Consider the following 23,499-nt stretch of genomic DNA (forward strand, 5'->3'; position numbering starts at 1 on the left):
TGGGTATATTTTTAGTCATTTTCAACAAACTAATAAAAAAAATATGGAACGTTGAATTAATATTCTCAATAAACAAATAATATTCATTGAGTACATTACAATAATATAGTAACGTAACTCAGCTAACACCTAGTCCGACAATATCAAAAAATTACTTATATTCTTTTCTTTTAAAACTGTATGGGGAAAATTCAAGTTCGTGTAACCCAATTTAATAATTATTGTGGTTTTATATTAATCCAATGAAATCTCTTTTTTTATACTTACATTTTGGTAAAATATAATTTAGAGTAACTGTCTACTTTGTCAATCAAAGTTTTAATGGTATACATTGTTAAACTTTGACAACGTTAAATAATTGTTTCTAGTTAAAATTACTAACCTAAAGTGTAGAAGACAATATTATACAATATTTCATAAATAAATATGAGATTGTTTGTTGGACAATGATTGTAATTATTTAAACAATAATTAATTTTATTACGTTTCACTTAGTATGGAACTTACACGTGAACTTGGATTGTTTGTAGTTGTTTATTATTATTTCTACAGAAATAGAACGACCAATGCCAACACCAAGCCATTTACACAATAGAGCAATAAAAAGCAACAAAATGAAAATAATTTTCGTGCCAAATGATCGCGTGTCTAATGGCAACATTGTATATTGTTTTATTTTTTTCGTTATTGGTTTTTTTTTACCATTTTATACTAAAAACAACCACAGGGCGAGCCTCTTGTAAGACGACTCCCAAACATTTCACCCCAAAGACAATAACACAATAACAAACGCATTTATAAAATGCCTCCAGCCTCTCCTTACGGAACAAAAATTTCTATTCCCAACATTATTCGATTAAAAGTCTATAAACTTATATATTTGTATTCTGACTATCATTTTTCAGACACTAAGTCACTGCACTGCACTATGAAATCGATCACCGACCGGCTACATTATTCTCAGTTGATTTGTCTTATTAGTTTTTCAGTTACCATCTAAACTTGTCCAGAATATCTGGTTAACAAAATATGTAATCCCTTCACAAAATTTTATATCAATTTGTAAATTCTTAAATATAATTTATTATAAATTACAACAATAAGAGAGAAGTTTTTTCGCTTATTATAATTATCCAAGCTTCAACTTAGAGCTATGGTATTGTTTGTTTTTTTAATCTTTTAATTATTATTATGAACTTATAAAACTTTGTTATTAAATAAACGAACAAGGTATTTAAAAACAATACATTTAATTAAGTCCTCGAGTTGTCTAAAATTATAAAAGTAAAACACTTATGTGTTTGTTATTTTTTTCATATTTAATAAGGTATTGATTACTTTTTTATTCTATATAAAAAAAAATACACGACAAACCAATTAAACCACGCGTAAATTAGTAAGTTTTTTAACAAATTTACATATAATATATTTTGTTATAAAATCTGGAAAATTTAACTCGGCGAGTTAATTTATTCGAAAAAAGTTTGTCCGAATTAAAATGCGCATTTTTAAAATATTTTTTATTATTGATCACCGGTAAGATTACACGCGGTGAGGTAAGAATAATAATAATAATTAACTGACTTCCTGTAGAGGCTACTTGGGCGCACGGTCGGCAATTTCTCAACAAAATGAGATCATTACTGAAATCTGGTAGTTACACGTTTGCAAATGCCAAGCAAACGTGCTTATACATCCAAAACTAGGGCAATGCCAATTATTCTGCTCTTGTCCACAACAGCCAAAGAAAATATACAAAATATTTTCCACGAGAGAACATTTTTTTAGTAAATCCCATTATATTGTATTCTTTAAAATATTGCTGCGTGGTATATGGTTTCTATAACATATGTGTTTGGAATTGATCAAATAATAATTAATATAAATACTTTGGTTATATATATATATAACCAAAGTATTTATATATATATATATATATGTTTATGTATATAAATATGTTTATATGTATATAAATATATATATATATATATGTTTATGTTTTATTTCTTTTGTTTTAGTTCAATTCCCGTTAACCCGGGTCAAAGGAAAATACTCGTAGTAAAGCTGTATGTTTATATGTGTCAATACCGGGTAAAAGAACAAGTTGGACCGATTTTGTTGTATCCGATATGTAGTCCTTTCCGTTCATTTGTGCGATATACAACATAACAGGGCAGTATACCCAGATGGCTGATAATAATAATCATTCGTCAACGGATCAAACCTTAAGTGGACGGTGGTTTCGGTTGGATTGAAGGTGTTGGAATTCGGTGGAATTAATGAGCGGGATTAACGCGAATGGCCGACTCGAGGTAATAGTATTAATGTAATTATTAGCCATCAAACCACTGTGATTTACAAACGACCGTCTTGGGGATTTGACTTGTTCTCGTATCATGCAGGAGCTCATTAGGTTGCTGTGCTCTCTTTTAAACTTATGTTTTATTTTACATAAACAAGCAAAAAATAGTAACTACACCGAGCCCTTGGCAAAAAGCTGCGTCCTAAGGGATAGTGTACATTCAGCAGGTCGACTACATTGTTGAAAAACGACTGGGTTTCCAATCCAGGAATTTCTCGAAGCCACTAAATACACAAGTGTGTACATTTATATACAGGTGTCTCGCCCATTTAAAAATTGAATTATATTACGAAAAACAACAAAAACAAATCGAAAAACATATTAATATTTATTAGAATATAACATACCATTTAATATAATACATTTTCGAATATAATTCGGATAAAAAAATAATTTTGATAATTAAAATATAATAAAAATATTTGCATTTTTTCAAATGTCAAGTTACAACTAATGTTTATTTATTATTTATAAGTATAGTAATAAACATTACTTTATTAGTTTTTATTTTTCCTTCCATGAAAAACGTTTTTCTCGATAAGAAACCCTTCTCTTTCTCAGTACAACTTTATCAACAATTCGAATAAAAAGTATTTTTAAGGGTATTAAAAAAATAGAGAACTTAAACAGAGTATTGTCGATGAGCTTTTGATTTCAGTATTTTAAAACTCAGGTCATTATTTCAGTGTCAAAAAAAAAATATTTTTAGAATCTTCCAATTTAGTGTTAACTGGAAAATTACTATGAAAATAAACAAGAATCTCGTCAAGAAGGTAAAACACAGGATGATAAATTAACGTAAGACACTCAATATCTACAATAAATAATCGCAAAATTTCTTTTTTACACAATGTACGTTTATGTTATTCAAAACTGGTAATCGGCCAGTCAACAGTTTTATGTAAATTATTCTTAATTTTAAAAAGTAAATAAAATATATACCGTGCCATTTAAGTATCGAAAATTAAAAGAAAACTAGAATTTACCAAACCAGATAAAAAATTAAATATTGTTAATACTGTACAGTACTATTAACTTAAATGTCTCCAAGTTAAGCTACAAAATAGTAATTGTTTTCAGAGAAAATTAGTACCTTGCGTTAAATAGATCATCCTGTGTAAGTCTTGATGTTTCTTTTAATGTCAACATCATTTTTGTATGATAAATGTGGGACAGAAATGTGTACAGAATGTTAACCCTTGTTTTTGAACGAAAAAAACGGCACGTGCGGCGTTTTATGTGCTTTTATTGTGATAACATAATTACCCGACATAAAAAGGTGGAATTTAAATATTACAACATTCAAATAAACCGCAAATAAAAGCTATTCGATTAAGCGAACGTCGTGATTAATAATCAAATTATTTTTTATTCGAATAATTAACTAATAGTGGTTTTTTTTTTTAAATCAATAAAATATAGCTGTTGGAGTAATTTATTTTTTTGTTTGTTATTATGAATAACGCTCTACACTGACTGCTGTACTCTACACCGAAAAAACGGCTATGATGTGATAATTCCTCCTCCCCCCCCCCCCAAATGTAATCAATGGATAAATATGTTTGTTTTGACGGCGATGAAAACGTACATACCTAAGTCGTTCTATTTTTCTTTTGACGTTTGAATTGGACGTCGTGAAAATTAATAGTTAACAGTTGTTAAAATGTTTATTATCTCGGCCAATCTTAAAAATAAAGACTCTCCAAGGTCCCAATTGGTCAAGACCCCTGTTTTGTGACTTTAATCGTGGGCGACTTTACCGTTTAAACCCATCTAGGTCCCCAACGGTCTTTGTAAGTATATAAATGCCCACGCGCGATCAAGACAAAGGTCACACGTTTCAACGTTACGACGTTGTGTCCAGTGTTCACACGGTAAAAAAATTTAGTAGGTACAAATCAATAACGGCGTTTATCGGATATTCTTACTATAATATGTTATATCGAAGGCAAAAATAATTTGTTTGTCCACACACCCAAAGCCGCGAATAGTTAATTAAATGATGATGGCATGTCGTCGGGTTTTTTTTTTCCTTATAGACATCAAATATTCACCGAAAAGGCTATATTTGTGACGTCCGTAAGATAATACGAAAATATATTATTAAGTTTGTAAACATCCCTTTGGAAACAGAAAAGTACAGTTAGCTCGGTGGAAGTTTTTTAAAATAACCTCCAAGGTCGAACCCGCCGGAAGCGTTGCCCATCTGGTCCGTACACTTCCGACGCTGCTAACGGCTAAAAACAAGTCTTTTTACAAAAAAATACCAACTTAAAATACACATAGTGTATAATATAAAAGAGGACTCGCTTATATTATAATAAATGATTAAAAGTCGGGACGGATACCCTTTGAGCGGGCCCGCGCTATAATTGAATTGATGATACACCTATAATTATATTCCCATCAGACTTGCGCAGACTTGAAAAAGAAGCGTCAGACCGTCGTTGGAATGATTTTTTCACACCGATCGCTGGATCAACTAAATATGGGATCTAGTCGAGTCGGACAAAAGGTCAGTGGGCCGCGTTTGAATGCGCAATTCACCAGAAATGAGATAGTGCAAAACAGGTAAACAAAGGCATCCACCAGCGACCTTTTCGAGAGGCATTATTCTTGGCGTCCACCATCTTTACACGCGGTATTAGTAAAATATTATTCATATAAAATGTGTGGCTTATTATACATGATTTACAGCGTAAAACATAATGTACGGCTGCGTAATATATAGCTGCGGGAAAAGTGGTTTCTAACCACGGGCGATGAAATTCTGTGAAAAAATCACAATTGTGCATTTACTTAAGTGAAAAACGCCCCGTTGTTAATTTTTACGTTCTCTCTCACGGCTGTACTTAAGTGCAAGGGACTTAGACTTTTTGCAAGGCCGGTTCCGGTGGCCGAGTAATAGGAAGTAATTAGTAAACAGTGTTATAATAAAGCTGTTGTAAACCACTCGAAACGACGTTATTGCAGATTCGATTGCAATTGCCACGCAGAAGCCAACTGTTGTTCTTCAATCGTAATACATAAATTGTTTTCAAATCTTTAAAAAAAACATTATACAACGTTTTTAGAAAATATCAACATATTTTGTTAACATGCTGTAAGTTTTAGTTATTTTTCTTTTTTAAAGTTATTTTTATACTTAACTGAATATGTAAAAATCAATTTACATTAATTTCGTTATATGCAAATTTTGACGAAATGAGGTCATTGCACATTGGGCAAGTGTAATTGGAAAATTTAATAAGGAATCGTTTTATTTTTAACATTAAAACGCTTTAAGTGACGGTTAAATCTTTCAATTCAAACGCAATATTTACTTTCAAAAGTATAGGTGTTCTGCCCTCACACTCATTCCACTTTCCTTTATTCAAGGGACGTTAATTGAACAAAATACAATAAATAAAATACTTAAATCAAATACAAGTGTAAGTATTTTCGCTAACAAGTAAGGAAACCTTTTAAAAATATATTTTCAGAGTAAATGCTAACGGGGTGAATGTAAACACAATGTAATTTATAGAAACGTTCGATTTGGGTCGAACGTTTTTGAATGAAAATTTTAAAATAGACAAACAAAATAGGTAATACAAAGTGGAATAGAACAAAATTAAAAATTTCAATTAAAAACTTTTAAAAAACTGATCAACAAAATATAATAACACTGCTGCTGTGGGTAAGCCTTTTTTATTTTTCTGTCGAGTCGCTAATTCATATTTTTTTTTCCAATACCAAATAACTAAAGGCCCACCGTGTGTGTTAATAATAATATCAGAAGGGTACTTACGAATCGAGTCCGATGCGGTTGAAGAGACGACCAACGTGCGTGCTGCCGGTGAACGCGAAGAAAACACAATACACCGTTTGGCCCGAAGGTTTTGAATGAATGATAAATGGGTAAAGCTGGTCCCGTGGGCGAACAACCCCGCACTGTCCTTTCCCCGTGCGATTCCACCCCTTTGGCCGCCGCCAACTCTCCTGACGGCTACCCACGCACCTGTGACGTCATGTGTACACGAACAGTGTGACCAGATACGCGGTAATCGATATAACATACCGGTTAGTCCGACGATCCAAGGTACGACAGGACACAAAGTACGCGTGCTAACATGACACAGCTAAAACAAATTATAGCTTTTCAAACAAACCTATAGTTTATGGTCCGAGAGGTTTTTTCAACCGGCACTTTGAAATTCTTCCAAAAAAATGTTTATTATATTTTATTTATACAGCTAATAAAAAATAGATTTGTTTTTATTCTAAAACGTGGTAAATAAAATAGCTTAAATTTTAATATTTGTAAAATGTATAATACAAAAAAAATTAATTAAGTACTATACATTTTTGTAAAGGTGTAATTTAAAGTGATCGGCTGTAAATAGTAATTTCGTACTTACAATGTCTGTAAATTAGGTCATCCGTAAATATTATCAGTTTCGTAATGTAAATTAATAATTGCCTTGTAGGATCTGAAGTAAACTTCATAAAAAATTCAAAACTTTTTTCAGATTACTAATCGGATCACTGATTCGGCCTGTGCGATGGACTAAAAATTATGTGTTTTGACTGAAAAAACGGCCGGTATCGAATCCCCTAGTATTTTTAATATGTATCTGTGTGCTGTGAAGTAAACTGTAGTCATCAACCTAGCCTAACCTAACCTAACCTCACCAAATCTTCGTTTGCTTTGACAATGTAAAGATTTGAATTTAAGATCAATATTAATACTCACATTACTTATTCTAAAAAGACTACAGCTTACAAACAACAATGAGAACAATAATTTCTGTTAATTTAGATTTTTCACAAAATACACAATATGTCGAATAAAAGAATACCAGTTTGAAAAGGTTATTTATAAACAAATTGTTTTACTAATTAGTACAACATTAAAAGTTGTCATAATAATAAAAAATCTTAGTTCAATTATTATATCGTAATTATTTACTTAATGCACATGTTATAATTAATAATAATTAATAAACTAGCACTATTTTAATTTTTTTTTCACAACACGAATAAAGCTGACTTTGGCTGTTTTCTAACATCAATAAACGCAGGAGCTCGTCAGAATCGTGAATATTAGAAAAGTCCCTAACTATTTTGAAATCAATATCTTGTAATTTCAGTTTTACATATTCTACAAAAACTATAGCTCTTTACACACTTTCGGGCATCTTGCTAATGCCTTCATTAATCACCATTTCGTTTGTACTAATAATGGTTTCTATGTCGTCGCTCATTTTATTTATTTCTGTCTGTTCATTCTTAAGAATCACTTCTTTGAAATCGATGACTATGGATTCGGGGAAATTTGATGACACAATTTTCGCTATACTATCTAGTATGATAGGTATATCATCTTGTCCTTTTTCAAACATATTTGTAAAATAATACTTAGGTTTATATATTGATTTATTCTTAAATAAAACAACAAGCGTTTTCATGTGTTCGTCGTCACGCAAGTTTAAGAATTCCGTGAAGTTTTTTAAAATCTTAATAATCACTTTTTTGTACGAGCGTTTACGGCGGGCATTGGAATTCTTCTCCGAGTCTAAAAAATACCAAATTATTCTTACCATCACCACTTTTAACATTTGAATGGAAGTTTATTGAAGTCTTCTCAACTCTTTTATCGTGTCGGCCAAAGATAATGTTCGTTGAACGCACACTTTCTCGAACTTTGACTTCAACATTTCGCTCAAACCCTCGTTTTTCATCATTCCGAATTTCTCTTGTAAGTCGTTCATGACCAGTGCGTCCGACACGATGTCGGCCAAACAGAGTTTTTCTATAATACAACTTTTCCAGCCTTCCCACGACGTCAAATTGTTCTTCTGATATTTCATCAACTGAGTGGATAACGATTTCTTGAGACCAAGGAGTTCAGCGACGCTTGAATATCGTCTGAACTAAATGGTTCGGTGAGCTTTCTTTTCATCGACTCCAGATCGATCCGTTTCACCAATGTCTGTGAACATCCCTCCAAAAGAATTGCGCCTTCAATAGTTCATAGAGCGCTTGGTGAGCAGGCAACAAAACCACATCAGAGACATACAATTCAGCCGGTTTCGCATTGGCAAACCTAGCGTCAAGCCATAGGGCCTACACGTGAAACATCCACATTAACACTTTGATAGCGCTCAGCTCGACTGTTTTCACTGAAGTGGCCACCATTTTGGACGATTCCGACACTAAACTACCAAAGTGATAACTCGGAATCAACTGTCTAAAATTTGTATTTTGTAACGATAACGTCAACAGTCCTCTTACCTTATTCAAGTAAACCAAACACACGGCCAAGTAGCTACACCTGACGTTTTTGTATTCTTTCATCAAGTTTGATTTTAACTCATCCACATTCATTTCGTTTATTTCGCCCTTCTCCAAGGGATTTTTTTTCACGAATACAGAAATTATATCTTGAAACGATTTTAGTTTCCTAATTAACGTACTTTTATTTTCGTCTCCCATGCACGTAGCAAGATAAAAAAATGTTAAGACCGATAACAGCAAAACCGTTTTGCTCGCCACCGTCATCTCGTTAAACTCTTTAGACCGTTGGAATGTTTGAAATCGTTCTGTTTATTCGACTGTTTACAAAATACAAGAATTTTTGGTTCAAAAAACTCGGATAGGAAATACTGATTTTATATTTAAAAACACTCGTTTACACGCAGACTTACAGACTGTGAAAAAACTTTAAAATCGATAAAAACAAAAAAATAAACCAATATTTATTTAAAAAGTGTGTCAGGCAGATTGTACGGTTTTTTGGTTCCATTAAACGAATACATCAAAATATGAATACTAAAATAGAATTAAATTAATACAGTTTTACAAATGAAAATTATTACTCATAATTTTTAGTTTAAAAAAAAAATGATATAGTTTTATAAACAATCAAACATAGGTTTTTTAAAAAAAATCGACTTTTTATTATTTAGATTTTATAGAAGATAAATTATATATTCGTCCCTTTATTATAAAGATATATTATGAATCATTCGATTCTTATAAGGAAAAGAACAAATTTTAAACTTAACATACAAAAATATCACATTAAGTATAAAATGTACAGGTTTATCAATTTATCTGAAGAGATTTATTATATTTTATATTAACTTTTTCATATAACAATAATAATCTAAAAATGTCGATTGATCAGTATCCAGTTTTGAATAATTATTTTAGGACGGGAGAAAAGATGGAGTGAAGTATTTTTTTTATCGACGGGCATTGCTCAACCGCACTCCACCTCCAGTTCTAAATTTTAAAAGTATTTTTTTAAATGAAATCATATTTTTGAAAATCTTTTTAATGATCATTTCTAATAGTTGTATGTTTTTTGGTTTATTTCATTGATTATATTATTCCAGTCAGGTGTTTTTATCAACGATTTTGACTTAAGTTCGGCAACTGCAAAGGCACGTCAAACCTGATAATAACAAATTTTTTTTTGTTGAAACCGTTGTTTAAACTTCTGGTTAGATTGTATAATAATAGTTCAGTCTGAACGATACAGAAGACAAAAAAAAAACAGAAAACAAAATACGTAGTGTGTACACTTGAACGCAGCGTTTTTAAGTCATCGGTTTATTTAAAAACAGATTTTAGGTAAACAAAACTTTTCAAAGTTGGTTTCTTACACAAGATTACTGTTAACTAAGCTATTCTACTCAAATAACTTTTAGTACTATAACTTATTAAGATCTGTACTCACAATATCTAAAATATATTTAATATTTTTAAATATCTTAAATTAAATACATTTAATCGAATGATGAAGATAAGTCATCATATATTGTGTATATTTAAATTTGAAACAATTATTACTTCATAAATGTATGTAAGGTATGAACATCCACGCACATGTGACCGTATATGGTGGGTGCGAACAGCGTGACCAGTTATGCGGTATTCGGTAACATGCCAGTTGTTCCGACGACCGAAGGCCAACCGAAAAAATAGACTTGGGGGTTAAAAAAAATCATATGATAATTGTAATATTAAGATATATAAGAAATAAAAAGAATATATCAACTAACACATCTAAACAAATTATAGCTTTTTAACTTTTATTATAGCTTATGGCCCAAGCGGTTTCCATTTTAAACTTCGGCCAAAAAATGATTATTATATTTTATTTATATATTTAATAAAAAATAATTTGTTTTTTTTTTTTTTTTGAAAGACGTGGTTAAAAAAATATTGTTCAAATTTTAATCGTTGTAAAATGTATAAAAAAAATGGTTAAGTACTATAAAGTAGTGTAAAGGTATAGTTAATCTCGGCTGTAAAATAATGGTACATATAATGTCTCTAAATTAAGCTATCCGTATATTGTCAGTTTTGCATTTTTAAATGTCCAATATTTAAATCCTCATCATCTATTCAGGATAGACAGTTAACACAACTTATAACGACCGCAAAATCGAAAACTCAATCATATTTCGAATAAAAAACTCACTTTTCAAAAAAAACAAAGTTCAATATAATAGTATAATTCAGAGTGAAAAGTTAATAAATTACATAATTCGATGAATGAAATAATGCCAGTTTTAAAAGATTATTTATAAACTAAGAAAATATGTTTTACCAATTATTACAAGTCGTCAATAGAACAAAATGTATTTAGTCTAATTAATATTGTATACACTTTTACTTAATGCATATGTTATAATAATAACATAGCACTGGTTAAATTTTTTTTTTCAACTAAATTATGATTGGCTCAGATCGTTTTATAACGTAACTTAAGGAACGCTTCAGAATCTGCCATATTACGAAAGTCCTTAAGGATTTTAAAATCGATATTTTGCAATTTCATTTGTATATATTCCGAAAAGACTAAAGCTCTATAAACACTTTTGGGCATCGAACTAATGTCTTTAATAATGTCCATTTCGTTTGTTTCAACAATATCTTTTATGATGTCGTTCATTTTCTTTCTTTCTGTGAACTCATTCTTCGGTATGTCTTCGTGGATATTGATTAACGTGGTTTCAGAGAAATTCGATAACAAAATTTTAGCTATACGGTCTAGTATGGCGAGTATAACATCTTGTCCTTCTTCAAAAATATTTGTTAAATAATAAGAAACATTAAATAATTTTTGATTAATAAATATATCAACAAGTGTTTCCATGTGTTCGTCGTCACGCAAGTCTAAGAATTTAGTGAATTTTTTTACAATCTTTAATATCTCATTACTGTACCGGAGTTGTAGGTAGAATGGTAAAATCTTCTCTGAGTCTAAAAAATACCAAACTATTCTTACCATGATCACTTTTAACATTTGAATGAAATTTTCTTGAAGTGTGAGCAACTCGTCTATCGTTTCGGCCAAAGATAATGTTCGTTGAGCGCATACTTTGTCGTAACTTGATTTCATAATGTTATAGAAAGTTTGTTTTGTCATCATTCCGAATTTCCCCAGCAAGTCATCCATGACCAGATCTTCTGACACAATGTTGTTCAAACAGAGTTGTACCATACTACAATTTGTCCAGCCTGCCAACGACATTAAATGGGTCTCCTCATATTGGAACAACTGAAAGAATAACGTTCTCTTATAACCATCATGAAATTCACGCAACGACACTTGAATTTCGTTTGGACTTATTGGTTCGGTGAGCATTGTTTTCATAGACTCCAGATCAATGTATCCCTCCAATAACTGTGGACAGCTCTCGGTAAGAATTGCGCCTTCCAATAGTTCATAGAGCTTTCGGTGAGCAGGCATGAAAATCCTGTTGGAGACATAAAAATCATCCTTTTTCTCAACGGCGAACCTATCGTGAAGCCATAGAGCGTACACGTGAAAAATCCACATAAACTCTTTGACTAATCTCAGCTCGTCCGTATTCACTGAAGTGGATACCATTTTGGACGATTCGGGCATCAAAGTACCAAAGCGAAAATTCGGAACCAACTTCTTATAATTTTCGCTATCTAACAATGATAACAACAACAGTCCTCTAACCGTTTTCAAGTAATACAGACATGCGGCCAAGTAGCTACACCTGACGTTTTTGTATTCTTTCTCCAAGTTTAATTTTATCTCGTTCACATCCATTCCATCGATTTGGGATTTTTCTAAGGGAGTTTTTTCCACGAATACAGCACTAATATTTTGAAACGCTGTCAGGATCTTAGTTAACGTACCTTTATCTTTGTTTCCCGTGCACGTAGCTAAGTAAAAGAACGTCAAGGCCGATAATAGCAAAACCGCTTTGCTCGCAACCGTCATCTTGTTGAACCACTTAGACCTTTTGAATGTTTGAAATCGTTCTTTTTTTTTTATTAGACTGTTGACAGAATGCAAGAATTTTGATTTCTAAAAATCATACATGAAATGCTGAGTTTAAGTTTTACACACCAACCTATGGACTGTGAAGAAACTTAAGAACCAAATAACTAAACCAATAATTGTTTAGAAAATACGTGAAGCAGATTGTACGGTTTATCGGTTCCATTTAACGCGTAAAAAAAAGTATGAGTAATACCATGTTTTGTTTTGTGTAAATACAATGTTTTTTGAACGAATAAAATATTATTTTGTCGATTATGTTTCATGATATTTTAATATCATGAATTAACATAAATTAGTAAGCACAAAAAATATGTACTATAGAAAACTTCTTAGAAATGATCGATATCCTTAAAAACAGATTTTAGGAAAACAAAAAGTTTCAAACTTGGTTTCTTAAACCAGATTTCGCGAAAAATGTGTAAAAGCTAAAAAATATGATCAAATTTAATATACTAATCTTTATTAATAATAATAATAATAATAATATATAAACAATATATATTTAACATCCCGAAGGCAAGTATGCAATATGCATAATAAATTATAAATTATGAACGGTATCATAAAATAAGAAAAGAACATATTTTTTTAACATTGAACATTACTAAACAAAATATATAAAGATCACATTAGTTAAATTATATTTTTAAGTAAAAACGGACCTAAATCAGTAATGGGTTAATGCCAATTTTAAATAAGGAGGGAGGCAAGTTATTACAGGAAATACAAATACGGTTATAAGGGGTGAAAAAACTGTAGTTTTGACAGTGGAACTCACATGAAAAGTAGGACATGAGCGAGAATTATAGGAAAGCAAGGAAGAAATATAGAATACAGATTTACTCAGGAGTTGGATGTAGCTATTTCTTGAAGCAAATCATTTTTTTTTAGATGGTATGTAAAACCAAGGAGGGGAAGAATCCTTATGAGAACCTAATTTAGGAATAAATTAATCCATGGCACTTATGACAGTATCATTGAAAATATTTATGACTGTATCCATACGACCCTACCATTGAAAATGCTAAGCCAATCCACCATTGCAGTTATTATAGGTGGGTGGTAGTTATGAATAGGTACTCGGGGAAAAAACTGGATATAGTTGAAATAAATATGTAAAAAAATTATTTTTGCGACTTTTCTATGAAAAATTCTCAAATTTTGGGCAACACGAAAAAAACAACTTTTTAGAATATAAACTCAATTTCAATGACTTTCTGTTACTGGAAAAAATAAATCAATATTTTTGTCAGAAACATTATTTTTATTGTAACAGACAAGCAAGATAAGTTTCAAATAGTCCCGCAGAATGGAGGGAGCGTTGTTACTAACGTCTGTTGGTATTTGGCGTTTTGACCCATTAAAAGTGTTTTTGTAAAATTTTGTATAGTTTCATTATCGAAACTATGGTTTTCTTTATCGAAAATATTATTCCATACCGACAGTCGCAGTGTTAAGAATTACACATACCTGTAAGTATCATAATATACTTTGATGTTAAAAAATATTTGGCTCTTTTTTTTTTTTTTCAAGGTACCTTCAAGCTTTATTTATTGCATTGTTTATGATCAAAGTACACGCACAATTTACAGAAAAATATCTTAAGAATTTTTATGGTTTGTTGTTTATCGAAAACAAATCTGTTTTTAATGTTTTGTCTTCTATGTAGGACGACCGTGTGGGCTACCTATTCAAATGTTTAAACAATGTTTTTGCATGACCGTAGAACCCCAAAGCTCCTATGATTATAGCAAATAACTATTTTGTATATTAGGATACAATATTATTCTAACAAAATTGTCCTAACGTAAACATTTATAATTATTTTTTCTTAATATTAAACCTGATTTGATTTGATTAAATTAATATATTAAGAGAACGGAAAATTAGAACACAATAATAAAAAAAAATGTGGTAATCAGAATACGTACTACATACGTAGGTGAAAAAACATTTGCTTAAGCATTATTTTTGGATTTATTTTACACAAAATTTGTATTCGCCATAATTTATATTTGTAACAATGTGGTACTATCATGCGAGCAAACTTAAACGTTAAAATTCACATCTGGTGTGACCCTATTACAATAATAAGTTTTTTAGAAACCGTAAACAATTTTTTGAACAGCTTTGGCTTATGTATTATGAAAAAATAATAATAACGAACAAAAACCAACTGAATATTTTACTTTAAAACGTATACAGAGTGATCATTTTATCGTGAACCACTCAATATCTCATAGGGTTTAAAGGAATTGCATGCGGAGTGTTGTGTTGAAGTGTTGCACCAAAAATTCAGAACAAATTTCGATTACTTAAGATGATCCGATTTCAATTCTGTAAACACATACTAGTTCTTTGGCAACTTTTCTATGTTATGTAGGAAACGTATGTTTTATTTTTTAATAATTTGTAGGACAGTGACGTATTTTGGGGGGTGTCCACGGTGTCAAGACACCATCCCCTGGCTAAAAAAAAATGTATTAATTACACATGATAAATTTGTATTAAATATACAACAAAAATAATCACAATTTTTTTACTAAAAGTTAAGTCTCTATTGTAGTACTCATGTTTTGCCGTAAACATTAAATGGAACAGATGAACGATTGACACATTTTTTTTTAAAAATAAATATTGATTTAGTTCTTTTGTTTTTATTGATTTATAAGTTTCTTCGCAGTCAAAGTAGATGGTGTGTCAGCGGTTGTTTTAAAACTCAGTATTTCCTATCCGCCTCTTAGGAAGCAATATTCTTGCAGTTTGTAAACAGTCGAATAAACAGAATAATTATTTCAAAAAATCATGCGGTCTAAGTGGTTCAACAAGATGACGGTGGCGAGTAAAACGGTACTGCTATTATCGGTACTGACATTTTTTACACTGGTAGACCTTGCTGCGTGCACGGAAGACGAAAATAAAGTTATGTTAATTAGGAAACTGACAAAATTTCAAGAAATAGGTGCTGTATTCGTGAAAAACAATCCCATACAGGAAGCCAAAATCAAAAAAATGAATGTGGACGAGTTGAGAACATTGTTGGAGAGAGAATACAAAAACGTCAGGTGTAGCTACGTGTTGGCGTGTCTGACTTACTTGAACACAGTAAGAGGTATGTGGTCGTTATCGTATCGTATTGAAGATTTTAAACAGTTGGTTTCGAAGTACAACTTGGGTTCTGTTGTGTCGGAATCGTCCAGAATGGTAGCCACTTCGGTGAATACGGTCGAGCTGAGCTCTGTCAAGGATTTAATGTGGATGTTTCACGTGTATGCCCAATGGATCGACGATAGATTCGTCAGTGCTAAAACGGATGAATTTTATATCTCCAACGCGGTTTTCATGCCTGCCAACCGTGCGCTTTGTGAACTATTGAAACGTGCAATCTATTTGGAAGGCTGTTCAGAGATATTGGATAAAGTCGTTAATCTGGAATCGATGACATCGATGCCCGCCGAACGAGAATTAAGTACAGACGATATTCAAGTGTCGCTGCAAGCCATCCCATATGGATACAAACAACTGTTATCCACTCAGTTGAAGAAATATGAGCAGAACCGTCTAATGTCGTTAGCGGGCTGGAAAAGTTGTGGTATGGAACAACTCTGTTTGAACAATATCGTGTCGAATACGCTGGTCATGAAGGATTTACAGGAGAAATTCGGAATGATGAAACCCCGGGTGGTTTTGAGTCACACTCTGGAAAAGAGTTTCTATGCAGTGTGCGTTCAACGGACCTTACCTTTGGCCGACACGGTAAACGAGTTGAGCAAACTTCAACACAATTTCATACAAATGTTAAAAGTGATCATGGTGAGAATAATTTGGTATTATATTTTAGACTCGGAGAAAAACCCACATGCCTACCGTCGACGATTGTACAATGAAGACATGTTAAAGATTTTAAAAAACTTCATGGAATTCTTAGATTTGCACGACGACGGGCACATGAAAAAACTTGTTGGTCTATTTAAAAATCAACTAAATGTTCGAAATTATTTTAAAAACATTCTCGTAAAAGGAGTAGATGACTTACTCGGCATACTAGATGATATAGCTAAAGGTTTTTTATCGAATTTACTCATCAGTTTTACAGAAAAAATACCGCAGGATGAGCAGACAGAAAGAAAACAAATGAATGATAACATAGAAACCATTGTAAGCACAATCGAATTGGTCATTAATAAAGACATTAGCGAGATGCCCGAAAGTGTTTATAGAGCTATAGTCTTTGTAGAATATGTAAAACTGAAATTGCAAGATATTGATTTCAAAATCATTAGGGACCTTTCTAATATTTACGATACTGACGAGCTCCTGCGTTTATTGATGTTGGAAAACGGCCAAAGCCAGCTATAATCGTGTTGTGAAAAAAATAAAATTCACTAGTGCTAGTTTATGATTAATTATCACCTGTGCATCAAGTAAAGATTAATGAAATAATATTGGAACTAAATACATTTTGTTTTATTGACAACTTTTAATTGTACTAAATGGTAAAACAATTTTTCTGAGTATAATAAGTAATAACCTTTTAAAACTGGCATTCTTTCATTCGTCGAATAGTGTATTTTGGAAGATTATTCAATAAACAGAAGTTATCATTCACGTTGTTGTAAATGTTTGTTGTTTAGTTAATTATCAGCGTTGTTAAGGAAGGCAATCATAAAATTAGTTACTTTTTCAAGAACGACTTTTTATGTAACATGTATACATATTTTTAGCCTTTTTTTATTTAGTATAAAGTTTTGTAATTTTTGTGAATTTTTTTTCTAATATCATTCAATGAAAAATATACAATGGAACGACACGTTTCTTATCTGATATTAAGGCGTGTATGTGTATATTTTTCATTCGGACGCCCACGCCTGTCAGTATTGATAAAATGTTTAGTACCCAACGACTTTGTTTGGTTATTGTAACGTCTTGCATATTATGTAGATTAGGGGTAACATATAGGTAACCGCAAAGGCGTGACGGAAGTTAAGGTAAGTGTTGCTAAGTGTTTTTTTTTTTACTATAAAATGGTGTAGTGATATTGAGTGCTTACACAAAAAAACAAAATTTGAACGCGATCATTTTATAAACTGAAAACGCTATAAATATATTATGTATTTCAAATAAGTAACAGAAATTTGAATTTTGACAAGTTCGCACGTTCTTTTGACGTTGCGTTGGTTCGACGTATGTACAAATACGGATTTAAATATTTGTTTTAAGATAGTCGAAAGCAGCAGTAGAACGGAATATATCAAAACATTTGTGTGCACAAATCGTAAACTAGTGTGTCTGTTTCGGATAAAATTGTCAACTATTTGTTATAGCCTTGGAATATTCACAAACAAAGAAAACACATCCACACCATTAATATTCTCTAGTTATATTCAAGTGAAAAATAAACTTATTGTTAAAGAAAGTTTAACTTTAAATACGCGTACATTATTTTGTCGTTAAATCGGCGAGCTTTTGTCACACCATAATGTGGATATTTTACTTGTATGCCATATGGCTTGACGATAGGTTCGACAATTATTCGACAACATTTCAAGCCTGCGACGCGGCTTTCATGCCTGCTCATCCCTGTCGGAATGTTGGGCAGTAGATAAGATAACGAAACAGAGAATGAGTGTAGCGGAGATGAGAATGTTAAGATGGATGAGTGGAGTGACTAGGAAGATAGAGTAAGAAATGAATACATAAGGGGCAGTCTAAGAACACAAAACGTTTCAAACCGGGTTTCTTAAACACAATGTGTAAAATCCAAAAAGTACAATCGAATTCAATGCACTATACTAATCTGTGTTTATCGATTGAATATTAATTAAAACCGAGCTATTCGATTCAAAAGACCTTTAGCACAATAGCTAACTAAGATCCGTATTTAAAGTATATAAAATATAATTAATATTTATAAATATCTTGAATGTAACACATTTATTTAAGCGATTGGTGAAGCAAACAATTGAACAACAACTCAACACTTACATTAACTTCCACCAAGCCAATGTGGTTGCCTATATTTTACGCCCGACCTATGCGAGGCGCTACAAAACGCGAATCAAATTGTTGGGTTCTACTCATTTTGTCAATACCGACAGACGTGGAAATATACACACACACAAGATAATATCCAATAAACAAACGTCTTCCATTGTATATTTTTCATTGAATGATATTAGAAAACAAAAATGCACAATACAATATAATATAAACGAGACACGGCTAAAAATGTTCATATATTATATGTGTATATAATCTGTGTATAGTCATTATTTTTTTTTTTTATATTTATAAAATTGTAGGTATTATATTTGTATAATTATTTATTATAATATACAATTAATGATGTTGTACTGTCCCGGATAATTGTTCAATATAGTTTTCAGATACAACTATAATGGTATGCTAAAGTGAATATAATGTCATTATATAATACTTTAAATGTTCATAAAAAAAAAAGTAATGACCATAATAATAATAACATATTAAAAATGATTGTGTTGTTGAAACGCACACAGGCCGGGCACGACAATAATTGAATAATATTATTATGTCGATCCGTTTCGGACGTCTTCTACAAATAAAATGATCTAATAATAACAGCGGCATAATTTCGATAATTATTTATAACATTATAGATGATCATTTCGAATTGGGTAAAGGAAGTTACAATATAACTGACGTTGATTATTATAATAAACATACAACATAATATATTAATATGTACGATGATGTCCTTGTATAATATTTTGTATTTGTGCGTGAATGATTAAATCAATGGTATTGTATAGGTATAATAATATATGTATATATAACATTCGAAATGGTTCGCTGTACACGTGATAATAATAATAATAATAATAATAATAATATTAAATATATATTTACACTAATACGTCGAGCGGCATCAGCTATTTCATTAACTAGAAGCCGTGATCTCTTATAATAGGAACACGCTTAACGATATTTACAACTTCATGAATTAAAAAAAAAAAACAAACAGTATAAGTAATAAACGATAATAAGTAATCATAATAATAATAGTAGCAGTACGGCGGTTAATGTGTTGTTAGAGGCAAAACAAATTATATAATATAAAAAAAAACACCGTTAAGGCTTAAATCGCTCAAAAGTTAATATTAAATATTTGCACTCCTATTCCTTTTCAATAAAAAGATTGATTTACTACCAAAAAACACACACAATAAATAAAACACTCGTGACTTTAATAAAAAAAAAAATGGTTATTCTACGGACGTTATATATTATGGCAACAAAAAAAAACATACAATAATAATAATAATTAACCGTACCTAACGCATATACAAGCTAACGCCGAAATACTGAGTAAAAAAAAACATTAATAAAATTTATATAATATTGATTAATTTCATTAGAAAAAAAAACACATTGGTTATATAAAAATAAATGTATTTAAATTTACTGGAAGAACCTGTGGAACCACGGTGTCGCCTCAGTAGTGGTCTTGGGCAGTCTGGACCCGAATTCCCATAATCGGACACCCTCGTTGCGTGCCACGTCGTCCCTTCGCTGCTGCTGCTGTTGTTGTTGCAGTTGGAGCTGTTGTTGTTGCTGTTGTTGTTGCTGTTGTAGCTGTTGTTGCTGCTGCTGTAGCTGTTGTTGTTGCTGCTGCTGCTGTTCCCACCCGGTCGGCCACCACGTCGGATGTCTGCTGCTCTCGTACATCTTGTTAGTGGTCCTGTACGGCACGCCGTCCGGGAACCTAACCAGATTGATGGTGTGGTCGGTGGCCGAGTCGGCTTCGACGTCCGCGTCGTCTCGACCCTCGTCGTCCGGGAATCGGACAGCGCCCACTTGCTGCACCGGTTGTACGGGCTGCGAAGGTGGCTGATACGCCATTGGTCTTTTGGACGGCGGCGGCGGCGCGACGAACACCTGTATCTCAGGTGCGGGTTGATACTGCGGCGCGCATTCCGCGTACCTGTAGTATGCATCCGGTGCCGTGCAATCCGGTCCCATGGGCTCATCGTAGTACTCGGTTGGCGGTTCCGTCGTACCAGCCGCGGTTGTCGTACTGGTGGTGGTGGGCTGCGCCGTCGTGGTCGTCGTCCAGATTCTCGTCGCGGGTGTCATCGACGTCGTCGTCATCGGCTTCTGCGGCACCTCTTTGGCCGTCGTCGTCGGCTTCTTCGGCACCGTTTTGGCCGTCGTCGTCGCGTCCACCATCGTCATCGTGACCGTGCCACCAATGCCCTCGTCATCTTCTTCTGTCGTCACAGCAGTGGACGTTGGCGGCGTGCCAGTGTCGGAGTCCATAAAGGTCGTTGTGGTCGTCTGCAGCGGTTCGTCCGTTGTGGTCGTCCTGCTCCCCACGGTTCTGCGACAAAAAAAAATAAGTACACCATTATCTACTTAACTGTCAAAAAACCATCAAAACAGTTTGATAAAAATTTAAATAGCAAAACAGTCAGTGTCTGTTTTCAGAATTAGCTAAAATATCTGTCTCAATCAAATTTTAAATAGGATACTGAAAGCTTAAATATTTGAAATTGTTATGCAAGTGCATAGAGGAACATGATAACATCATGTGATGGAAAAAGATAAAAAAAAATATTATATCGAGAGGGATTAAATGTGACACATAAGAGATATATATCGAAGAAAGTGTGAGTAAAAACGTGATGGTGTGTGATCTTTTCAAAAGAAAAAATGCTTTCGAATGACTAACATTGTAAACAATTTTGTAAGATACATCAAGACAAAGGTCAGCCGTCGTGTCGCAAACAATTGTGTAAGCTCAACAATTTCCACACTCGGTTGTACCGTGTTGTTAATAGGAATTGATCGAAATCATCGTCTGTTCAGTTTGGATGTGTGCGGAGGTCGACCGAGGGTATTGGACTCGGTTAGCAGCAGGTAATAAGGTAGGTTTATACTTTATACCATGTATATATATTATAATCGCGAGATAGTAGGGATTTGGGTCGGACGGGGCGCATAATAATGTACAGTAGGTGATTGATGAGCACAAAATAAACATTTATGATCTAACCCTGCTCTTATTGGCCGGTACAGGAAAATCCTTTGGCTTGGCCGCCCTTAATGGTGTAAAATACAACAAATGAATCAAGGCGGTTTGAAATAAAATAAACGTCGAAACCTATTCTCCTAGAAAAATACTCGGCATCCTGTTTGCTGATAACAGTGTACATATTATTCCTCATGAATTTTAACCGTCAACAGTTTATTAACAGCGTTTCCTCGTCTCGATTCAAAGATCGACACGACTAATGTGAAGTTTTAAATCTAGCTAGTAGCTTCCTTCTCACGAGAACATATTTTACACCGACAATTTTATGCTAGACGGTCGGAGTGGTTTTTACTATTTCAAAACACGACCTCGGCTCTACAACAACGGAAACGATTTGCATGCGAATAGAGATGCCGGTTTGTATTTGCATTAGAAAAGAGCACCCTCGATAATAAGACACAAGATCATCATCATCGTACCGCGACTGTGTAAAAACTCAAAGTCAAACCGAAAGTAAAAACCAACACAAAAAGCATATTTTAAGAAACAGCCAAATGTGCGGTTATTGATCGGTTTTCGAGGTCGGCTCGTTGAAGAAACCGTAAAAAACAGGTGAAACTCAAAAAGATTCACATCTATCTAAGTCCGATCTCGCCAATAGACTTAACAATCAAGTAGAATTTAGCCAATAATTGTTGTATTTTTTAACTATAAACTGAACGGCTATATAAATCTTGATATTGTTCAAACGTTTTGGGAACGTCTTGTTGTCGAGAGACATTATTATTTTATATATTTAACAGACTAATATAAACGGGTTTCAACTAGCCGACGGCCATCGTTGCTTACTTCGTCTTTGAATCGGCCGTCACCACAGTGGACAAGTCGAACAACGTGGTGTCCTCGGTTTCCCGGAGAGTGGTCTGTGGTTGGACGGTAGTCGGGACAACGGAAACGACGGTGGTAGTCGGCGGCGCGGCGCTGGACACGGGGCCCGCCGTTGAGGTGTCCACCGCGGTGTCTTCCTGTTCCATCGTCTGATTGAACAGCGGTATGTTGAGTTGAAACGGGCCCGTGCTCTCCGTCTTGTGCTGCGGCGGTTCGACCGTCGTGCTAGGCGGCGGGAACGCGGTGACGGCCGCGGCCATCGGCGGCCCTCCGCCGTACATGGAGTTCAACTGCTTGAGCAAGAAGTCCCATTGGGCCGTCGGGTTGAGCTTGACCACCTTGACGCAACGGCCCATACTGTCCGGCCTGTACCCGTCGGAGCACTTGTTGAACGACGGCGCGACGAACACCGACTTGGGCGTGATCCGGCGACCGCCGCCCGCGCCGACACCGACGCCGGACGCCAACAGCTCGTCCCGGGACGGCGGCACCAGCTGTTCCTCGATGATCACCCAGCTGCGGACGAACTCGTTCTCGCCCTTTTCGAGGTCCGCAGACGCCCAACGGGACAACAGCAGCAACAGCAACGCGCTCAGTCGCAACGATCCGGTCATGCCTCTTAACCGAACGGACAACGTCTCTGCACTTCCTCCATATAACAGAAATATCTGTAAAAACAAAAAAAATGTTATTATTTTGATATTTTTCATCTTTCTAACAATCAGAAATTAATAGCCAAACGAAAATACATTATCGACCAACGGCATAATTGGTATCGTCCAAACATCTATTTAGTAAAATATGGACTGCGTAATCATGTGAAATTGTTTGGTTTCGAGGTGTGTATATGTGAGAGAGACAGAACATAATTGGGTATGTGTTTTTATCTTATCAACAATATGTCCAATGTTTAATTTA

General features: G+C 33.4%; 2 protein-coding genes across 3 annotated transcripts in view; both read right to left on the bottom strand.

Annotated features, from left to right (window-relative positions):
• Nucleotides 1-6,282, bottom strand: part of LOC126840380 (uncharacterized) — a 38,963-nt gene extending 32,681 nt beyond the window's left edge. Inside the window, exon 1 of the mRNA XM_050576063.1 lies at nt 6,153-6,282. The gene's annotated coding sequence lies outside the window, so the exon portion shown is untranslated. The remainder of the gene's footprint in view (nt 1-6,152) is intronic.
• Nucleotides 6,283-19,414: 13,132 nt separating this feature from the next.
• Nucleotides 19,415-23,499, bottom strand: part of LOC126840867 (mucin-2-like) — a 52,338-nt gene continuing 48,253 nt past the window's right edge. For both annotated transcript variants that reach the window (XM_050576850.1, XM_050576849.1), the window contains exons 2-3: nt 22,543-23,249; nt 19,415-21,039 (exon numbers count right to left, since the gene is read on the bottom strand). In XM_050576850.1, the coding sequence (XP_050432807.1) occupies nt 20,121-21,039; nt 22,543-23,195 (1,572 nt within the window). In that variant the 5' untranslated portion in view covers nt 23,196-23,249 and the 3' untranslated portion in view covers nt 19,415-20,120. The remainder of the gene's footprint in view (nt 21,040-22,542; nt 23,250-23,499) is intronic.

This window comes from Adelges cooleyi, unplaced genomic scaffold, assembly GCF_023614345.1.
Source record: "Adelges cooleyi isolate 19-005CV unplaced genomic scaffold, UGA_ACOO_1.1 ACOO_flye_CR_arks_rails_tigmint_CR_PRNA_376, whole genome shotgun sequence".
In the NCBI taxonomy this organism is placed as follows: Eukaryota; Metazoa; Arthropoda; class Insecta; order Hemiptera; family Adelgidae; genus Adelges; species Adelges cooleyi.